Here is a 10,057-nt window from a genome sequence, read left to right on the forward strand (position 1 = left end):
AAAAAAAAAAAAAAAAAAAGCTACCTTCAATGCAATAGTTTACAGCAATACAAAACAAAGTTTATCTGTGGCTTCTATGGGTAATTACATGTAAAATTGCAATATTTAATTTCAAACCAAATCAAATGAAAAATGCCTGCTTCACTTACATTTTTTTCTGTCCATCCATTCCTCTAGTTCTGATAAATTTATAATTTGTCTTGTTCTCCAAAGACCAAGCCGGTACCGAACACGGTGGATTACTCTGCGATACATATCTATGACTGCATTCAAATTTGGTCCATGATACAAAGCCTATAAAATGGTAATACAGAAAGGAAAGATCCTTATATTTTTCTGCTATTTATGTTTTACTTTGCCCCTTTCATCTGTTTTACCCAGTTTCTTAGATTATGGATGTATTATTAAGATTTAGTGCCTTGACTGGTTAAATATCTGCATTGTAGAGTGACAATCTCCCTCGAGTTTAGAGAACTTCATTGTGAGTTGCTCTGTCATCAGATACTCACACTTCCTGCAAAACAGAAGTTTCAGGGATGGCTACTTTCACAGATGCTTCCTAGGTGAGCGACCAGATTTCTATAACTCACTCATTTCTATAGCTCACTTGTCCAGAAAAAGAAGTTTTATTAAAACACTGTAATGTAATGAGTAATTCCTACCTAAGTGATCCACTCTGGGTACTCAAATCATTGTCTTTTCTTTTCTTTGAAAACTGTAAATTCATGTATTTTGCCTATTGGGTCAGGGGAAAGGTCATGATGCATTTTTCATAGAAAAATACTTCATGACTTTTCTCTGGCAACCCAATATTTTTTTACTAAGTTCTTTGTAATTTCTTGATTTCTAAAAACTCTTTGAATATTAAGGAACTTAATTCTTTTAGCACATGTGCAGATATTATTTCATTAGTTTCCTGTGATGGCTTTCTTTTGTGCATGCATTTTCTATACTTTACCACAAGTCTTTCAAAAATTAGAGCTTTTTTCACGTGCCAGAGAGAGAAGGGGAAAACAGGGGCCGTTCCCCCCTCTCCTCCATGCTCCTCTGTAAATTTGGGGCATGCACGTACATGCTTCCAGTGTGGTTTTTAAGCAGCTAGGGCCAGGACACAAGCCACAGTTGGCCATGTGGGAGTCCAGTGCCTTAACTGCCATGCCACCTGCTGACCCCAAACATTAGAGTTTTAGAAACTCATCTATTTCAGGTTTTTTTCCTTTTTCTAAATAGTTCCACTTTATCAATTATTTTCACATTTTACATTTTCCTGGCTCATTCATTTCTTTATTTTTATTAATTCCTTTCTTTTATTTTTATAACTTTAGGATTACTTCCCTGTTCTTGACTTCTTGAATTAAAGACTTCATTTATTTTTTGTTTAGGAATATATTTAAGTTTTTGAATTTTCTTCTGAGTCAGCTTTCCTTTGGTGTACCTTACATATGTTTTAAAATGAGAAACCTGAAACAGAAAAATCTTTGAGTAACTTCCCAAGGCCCCATAGGTAGGAAGTTGAGGAATTAGTTTTAAAAGCAGAGTATAGACCCAAGAGCCCATGCTTTACTTATAATCCTATGTCCCTTTCAATTTAGTTGAATTTTGTGTTTTTCACAAATTTTTTTTTCTTTCCTAGCATATTTTTTACTGTACTTATGATTGTTCTTGTTTCTGTTACTTTCTATTTTGTGTGATTTTTTGGTGGTTCGTTTCATCACTTCATTCCACTTCACCTTTGATTGATTTTATGGTTCTTTTTTGGAAAAAAGAAAAAATTTTTGAGAGGTTTTTGCTATAGGGTGCATGTGCCCGCCAGAAAGACAGAGACAAAGAGTGAGAAATCACCCCCAGGGGGGATGGCCACACCACAATCCCTTCTCCTCCATTCTCTTCTTGAGATCTTGGGCACACACGCACACGCACCTGGCGTGAGCTTAAGCCTCTGGGTCCAGGACTTGTACTGCAGTGAACTGCATGGGAGTCCAGCAATGTAGCCATTACACCATCCACTGGTCCCATCTTTTCTGAATTTTTAAAATGTTATACTTAAACCTACATTTCTTAATTTTTCAGTATTATCAATACAACAATATTTTTTATTTGCTTGAATGAGAAAAAAAAATTGGCATAATTACCCTACCTTCCTCATCTCCTTTCTCCTTCCATCTAATGGCAGATTCTCTTTACTATGACCTTTCAACACTTAATAACATTTTCCAATGCATAGTTTTAATCTTCTTTTCATTCAATAGCTCTTTTTAAAATAAAAACAATGGATTGGTTGCACTTTTGGAACACTCTTTATCACATGACTCTCCTTTTGAATTTTATTTTATTTTATTTATTTATTTATTTATTTGTTTGTTTGTTTGTTTGTTTGTTTTTGCCACAGGGTATGTTTTCTCACCAGAGAAAAACAGAGAAAGACACAGAGGGAAAGGGAGAAAGAGAGAGGGAGAGGGAGAAAGCAACCCCCAGTAGGGCATGGTCACACTACAATTCTTTCTCCTCCATTTCTCTATCTGTCAAGATTTTGAGCACAGACACATATGTGTCCAGCATATGTTTTTTAACCTGCTGGGGCTAGGATTCAAACTGCTGTCGTCATGTGGGATTTAGCTCCCCTAAGCAAAGGGCCATGGGGCCAGCCCAACCATGTGAATCTTGGTGAGAGGCAGAACCCACTTCCCACAATACAAAGCCAAAAAGTCAGATGCTCATGACCCATACCTATTCTGTTACTAGGATGTGGACATGTGATAAAATTCACCATCCACACCTACCCAAGACTCTGAATAGAAACTAATAATGATTTCAAAAATAAAATAGTAGGGCTAGCCCCATGGCCTAGGAGCTAAGGGAGCCAGATCCCATATGGTTGCCATGGTTGGAACCCCAGCTTGGAAAGCATGCTGGGTACATATGTGCATGCGTGCCCCTAATCCCAACAGGATAGAGAAATAGAGGCAAAAGAATTGCAATGTGACCATATCTCATCAGAAGATGCTCCCTCTCTCTCTCTCGCTCTCTCTCTCTCTCTCTTGCTCTCTCTCTCTCTCATCCCTCCTGATGTACGCACCCTATAACAAAGAAAAAAGTTTTTTAAAAGAATGAAACATGTTTTGTTTATGGCTTTAGAACATGAGCAGAAAGATTCATGCTTAGAGGTGCTGCTTAGACAGACAATGACATTTGCAGAGAGAATGGTGGTGCGGGGTGGCTACCAACTTCATGAGAGCATCTTACTCCAAATCTAGTCAATCCTTTTGGGAATACCATCTGTCTCTGAGGGAACCCTGCTCAGACCTTCAAATGTAGAAGGTTGCCTAGGACGTTTTCATGGTTAGGAAGTTCAGCCAGAGAAAATGACGGTGGTCCACCTCTGTGGCTTTTATTACAGGGTATTTCCCTGCCAGTCTTCTGCTTGGAAATAATGCCTCAATGCCTGTGCTATGTACATCTCAGATACAAATTTCTCACTATAATTCTAAACATTTCTCAAGATAAAATTTATCCAAAAATATATAAATTAATATTTTCAGTAGCAATACTGCAATATAAAAACATCATTGCAAATTTCTGATTATATTTTTCTAACCTCTATTAACATACTGGGCAAATGTGTCATACTAATTACATTTACAATTTAATAAAATTTTCCAGTATGAATTTTTAGCCTGTCTGTTGATATGGTCATGTCTTTTTATTTGTTTGTCTTATTGAGTAATGAATTGATTGCTGGTGGAAAGAATAGCACTACCAGTTGACACTTACTTGCACTTTGACGACTGGTAAGACTAGTCCCTTTTCACATTTACTAACGATTTATATTTCTCCTGCTGAGAAATACTAGTTCATGTCTTCTTCCTGCTTTTCCTACCATTATTCTAGTGTATTCTTTTGAGTTCATAGAGTTCTATATTATTGGTTTTTATAAACCCTTGCATCATATTTCAGCAAAAACTTTTCCAGTTTGACTTTTTTACTCTTTCTTCTTTTTAGGTTTTTGCAATAGCGGGCTTGTGCTTGCTAAAGAGAGACAGGGACCAGCAGTTAGCATAATGGCTGTGTTGCTGAACTTCCATGTAGTTGACCGTGGTTCGAGTCCCGGACCCGGTGGCTTAGACTTACACCAGGCCCATGTGCATGTGTGCCCAAGATCCCGAGAGGAGAATGGAGGAGAAGGGATTGCAGTGTGGCCATCCCCCCTGGGGGGTGATTTCTCACTTTCTGTCTCTTTGTCTCTCTCTGTCTCTCTGGCAAGGGCACACACACTGTAACAAAACCCTCTCAAAAAAAAAAAAAAAGAGAGAGAGAGAGAGTGACAGAGAGAGAGTGAAAGTGAGAAATCACCCCGCTGGGAGATAGCCACGCCACCATCTTTTCTCATCCACTCTTCTCTTATGATTCGCAGTACATATCACACGTGCCCAGTGTGTTTTTCAAGCCACCAGGTCCAGGACTCAAACTGCAGAGTCAGCTATGTGGGATCCTGTACCTTAAACACAATGTCACCTGCTGGTCCTTGATTTCTGAACTTCTAAAAAACAGTGTGATAGCCCTGTAAGCAGATACCCTCACCACATTTACTGAGTGAATTATAACCTTGTCTAAACATTTACAAATGACAATAGTAAATGATCTTTATTCAAAAACCTTATAAAAGGGAAAATATTTAAAAATCATTAAAGAAAAAAACCCTAAATTATCTATTTTTTTTTTTTGGAGAGATTTTTACTGTAGGGCGCGTGCGCTCGCCAGCCAGACAGAGAGAGACATAGAGACAGAAAGCGAGAAATCACCCCCCAGGGGGGATGGTCACGCCACAATCCCTTCTCCTCCATTCTCCTCTCGGGATCTTGGGCATGCATGCACACGCGCCCAGCGTGAGTTTTAAGCCACCGGGTCCGGGACACGAACCGCGGTCGACTACGTACGTGGGAGTCCAGCGACATAGCCATTACACTAACTGCTGGTTCCCAACCCTAAATTATCTTAAAAAGCACACATATAGAGGCCAGCAGACATGGTGGTTAAGGCACTGGCCTCACACGTGGCTCACCCCCGTTTAAGTCCCTGACCTGGAGGCTTGAAAGATCATGCCAGATGCATGTGCATGTGTGCCCAGGATCCCTGGAGGAGAATGGAGGAGAAAGGATTGAAGCCTGGGGTGATTTCTCACTTTCATTTCTTCTGTATCTCTCTATCTCTCTAGTGAGCATACGTGTCCTATGGCAAAAACCTTAAAGAAAACAACAAACCTGCTATGTGCATGCTGACTCTGCTGCGAGATGATCTACTCCATTCACTAAAGGGGTGGAGGGACTATTGTTTTAACAGCACTCTCAGCTTCCCACCACAAAATCTAAACAATCTAAACACTCAGCAGCATCTACAATGCCCTCTGCTCCTGCTACAACAGAGAGACACGTCTGCTCTCACCTAAGGTTAATGCAGTGAAGTGTTTTATAAACCCACCCACTCCAAACTTAAAGACCACATAGTATGTATTATCCTCGCTCCTTTGTACTGTCAGCCTCTCCCTCTTCTTGGCTTTTCCAATGAACGTTTAAGTACACTTAAGTATTTTTCATCTTAAACTGTCTTTCTCTAAATCTCTTAGTGTCTCAAATTATGTGCTTCAGATGATTTCACGTCGTTTCACTTTATTAAAGCCAGAAAACTCTCCCCAGGCCTGCGTAGGCCTTCATTCCTAGCAGCTTTAGAGACTACTGACCTAACTCTTTTTCTTAAGCTGTCTTTGAACTTCCCTGATCTATCGTATTCTGGTGTTTCTCTTGCCCCTCTGACTGCTGCTTCAGTGTTTGTGGCATACTCATCTGCTTCCGCTTGAACATTATCCTTCTCAATCTTTCCTTTACGTGACTCTCTCTCATTCTATAAACTCCTCCTGGGCAATGATATTGACTCCCACAACTCCAGTTAATATCATTAATAACGATGTCCAAATCTATGGATGGGGGCTGTGTATAAGAAAGGAATCCTTGGTCAGGGACTACTTCAAAATATTTAGAAAAAAAAATTTTTAATTTCACATCCCTTAACCTCCATAGGCTAGTACACATTCTCCATTCTCTTGAAAATAATTTATTCCAAAACATTACTAGGCTCCTAATATATGTGAAGAATGTTCTAGACCTTGTGAATAAATGAATAAAACAGAGAAGACAAAATTCCTGCTCTCCAGGGAGTTACGCTCTGATAAGACAGACAATAATCCAATAAACGAATACCTGTTAGGCGGCGGTAAATGCTATGAAGAAGATTAAGTGTTTTAAATGGACTAGGGAGTAGCCAGAATGGGAGCTGATTTGTATAGGACAGCACGGGGAAGCCTAATAACAGGGCAATGAGCAGAACCTGGAACCAAGGTAGGGTGCTATGTAGTCACTTGGGGAGACACTTTCTCAGAGATAAGACAGCCAATTCAGCTACTTTTATGGGTGGGTGGTGGTGGCGAGGTTTATAGTCTTTTCCAGGTGTGTCAAAGTAGAAAAAAATTAAGAACCATTGATGAATTCCAAATCTTTCACTATGGCTCAATCTCCCTTTTGAGTTTTGGACTCATATATCCAACTATTTCCTCCACTCTAACCTGCTCTGCCCTTTGACTTTTTCAACCATTCACCCATCGAATCCCCACACTAGACACAGCCTTTTAAGGTAAGCGGCCTCTCTAAGTTCACCAGTAGTACCTCAGATTTCTTTTATTTAACTGCATGTCTTACTGGATTATGTGCTCTATGGTATAAAATCCTGGGAAGTAAATTAGGCCTAGTATATTCCATTATCAAATTTAGAAAAACATACATTGCTGAATAAGTGAGCAATTCTACAAGTACTTGGGAGCTAACACATTTGTATATTAAAGTTATTTTAAACAAAGTTGTATGTGCCACAGGGATCCATGAAGAGTCATCTGGATTTTGTTACTGTTTCTGTTTTGTTTTCTGGACTTTGTATTATTGAGATTAGTGAGAGGAAATCCATACTTTATCAAATTTCTGAAGGATTCTATAACCTCCAAAATATTAAAAACTAGGGGATATTACTGTACCAATCTTTAAAAAGTTATATTTTCCACAGGCCACCTAGTAGCATGGTGGGTAAGACTGCTGGAGTCAACACAGCTAACTATGTGGTTTAAGTCCTGGACCCCACAGCTTGAAAAATACACCAGGCAAGTGTTCATGCATGCCCAAAAGCCTTGAAGGGGAAATGGAGGAGAAGGGATTGCAGTGTGACCACTGTCCTCCATGGGAGATGTTTTATCACTTTCTCTCTCTGTATCTCTTATCTCTCCAGCAAGTCCACATGCCTTCTAGCAAAGGCATTATTTTAAAGTTAAATTTTCCACAATTGCTTCAATTTTATTTACTCAACAAATATTATTCAAAGTCAATTTCAAACATTTTTTCTTACTACAACTATCAGCCTTTCAAATATCATGGAATTTTATTATTTTGGGCCAGTAACAAAAAATATAGGATTTAAATATTTAAATAAAAATTATAACTGTTTGGAGAAAAATACTGAAATTAAGTAAAATTTTAGAGGCATTAATTTAGGAAAATACTCTGTTCTTGTGTTTTTAAAATATTTTTATGCCAAAACTACATGGCAACACAGAGATTTATAAAGGAAAAGGATATTGTGAATGGTGGAAAGAATGCTGATAGTTAATATAGCACTCTCAGTGGTCTCCTGATGTATGACTGGTAAGATAATTAAATGCTGCTTCATTATTTCCAAATAAACTCAAACTGAGAGCATTTCACAGGAAATGGTAAAAATTGCACAAACCCTTGAGTAATCACAAAGTGATGTCTTAGCAGCTGCTGTCCATAGTAGCAAGCTCTGAGTGGCAACCAAGTAGTATGACCACAGAAATGTCCCAGAGAAGGGACGGCCACAGTGCTGACAATTACCCAATGATTTGCTGTGCAACCTCTAGCGCAGAAAGTCTATCAAGAATTCCCCCAACAGCAACTCTTCACATAGGCACAATTCTGGAAACTATTTATTGCAATACAGACCTATCCCACTAGCATTTGGACCATAGGCAAAACAACTTTAGGCATAATCAACAAAGCAGCCATCCAATACACAAAGCACCATGCCAATGATGGAATACAAAAGAAAATCAAAGATCGTAACACATTTTATTACCAAATAAAAGTCAACAATCTAGTTTATATTGACTCTGATGCTTTCAAACTACTTCCCATTCTTTTCATCTCCACAAAGAAATTCAACACTTTCTTTATTAGTCTTTCCTTTTACTCATCTTGGGCCCATTCTTGCTCTCTAAGTTTTCTAGACCCATTTTGTCACAGAAATGATTCTATATTTTTTTTCTGATAGAATGAAATACTATAATTTAGATAGCATATATCAAAAGGATGTAGAAATAACATTAAGAATATATACATGCACATAACCTTAGAGTGCAATGATAAACTTTTACCATTATATTTTGTTAAACTATAAGTAATGCATCCGTTCAATAAACATTTGAATGTTTACCATATGATAAGCACTATTTTAGTCATAAATAGTAACAAACAAGACATAAAGATTACTGTCCTCATATGTTTTACAATCTATTTATTCAAACAAGAAATAGAAAAATATAAGTAAGATGAACAGAACAACTAGCAGAGATATGAGGAGACTTGAAAGTTTGTGAAATGTATGAGTTTATTTTGATGCAAAAAATTGTGAAAGCTATGCATATCTTTTTAATAATATGCATCTTCCATGTATTTTTGAAGACCTCCCCAAAATAAGTACATATAGTTAAATTGACAGCTACTGTATGTTATATTTGAGGTGAGTATGTGGTGCTATGAATGCAGAAATAAAAGTGTGTACTCCCAAATAGGTCACATTTATTATACAGCCCATGACAGACACATAAGCAGAAAACCACAATGTTAAGAAAAGGCACAATAATGAATGGAGATATAAACCCTGCTTGATGACTGGGTAGAGGGAAGGGGTCATCTAAATGCATTTACTTTAGGAAGATCTTGAAAGATGAATTGGAATTATCAGAAGCTAAGGGAAGAAGAGTATACTAGGCTGAGGTAAGCAAGAAAATACCTCTCCTCCAAGGAAAAAGAATAACTCCTTCATCCACAGACAGTCCAATGGAAATCATGGAAATGTCTGATAAAGAATTTAGAACATTCATAATGGCGAAGCTAACAGAGATGGAAGAGAAGGGAGAGTGAACTGCAGAAGAGAAAGGAGAAAGGAGCTGAAAAGTTTCAGGAGGTGAGAAAATTTTTGCAAGATCTAAAAGAGGAATTACACACTTTAAAAAGAATCAAATGGAACTGTTAGAGATGGAGGCTATAATATAGGAGGTCAAAATCTCCCTTCAAAGTATTAAAAGCAGACTAGATCATACAGAAAATAGAATCTCAGACATAGAAGAGAAAATTGCTGGCCTAGAAAAATCCACCATGAAGGCTGAGAAAAGTGCCCCAAATTTGAGAATAATATATGAGAAGTACTAGATATCATCAAACGTCCAAACATCTGGATAATTAGCATCCCAGAAGGTGAAGAGACTCATAAGGGCATTGATAATCTATTTCATGAAATCCTGCAAGAAAGCTTTCCAAACCTAGAGAGGCACTCAAAGATCCAGTCCCAAGAAATACTAAGGACCCCAAATAGAATCAACCCAAGAAGATTGTCTCCAAGACACATTATAGCCAGAATGACCAAAACCACAGGCAAAGACAAGATACTAAGATTGGCAAGAGAGAAATGGCAAGTTACCTACAAAGGATATCCCATCAGACTAACAGCAGATCTCTCATCAGAAACAATGCAAGCAAGGCAAGAATGGGAAAATATATTTAAAGTGTTAAGGGAAAAGCAATTTAACCAAGAATACTGTACCTGGCAAGATTATCTTTCATATGGGAAGAAAAGACAAGAACATTATCAGATAAACAAAACCTGAAAGAATTTACTAGCACCGGACCAGATCTCCAAGAAGTTCTCAAGGGAGTGCTATGTCAGG

At 37.9% G+C, this 10,057-nt stretch overlaps 1 protein-coding gene across 1 annotated transcript in view; it reads right to left on the bottom strand.

Moving 5' to 3' along the window:
- IQCM (IQ motif containing M) overlaps positions 1-10,057 on the bottom strand; it is a 472,102-nt gene that overhangs the window by 183,913 nt on the left and 278,132 nt on the right. Inside the window, exon 11 of the mRNA XM_006162328.2 lies at positions 150-294. Within this exon, the coding sequence (XP_006162390.1) occupies positions 150-294 (145 nt within the window). The remainder of the gene's footprint in view (positions 1-149; positions 295-10,057) is intronic.

This window comes from Tupaia chinensis, unplaced genomic scaffold (assembly GCF_000334495.1).
Source record: "Tupaia chinensis unplaced genomic scaffold, TupChi_1.0 Scaffold139871_1, whole genome shotgun sequence".
NCBI classification, from domain to species: Eukaryota; Metazoa; Chordata; class Mammalia; order Scandentia; family Tupaiidae; genus Tupaia; species Tupaia belangeri.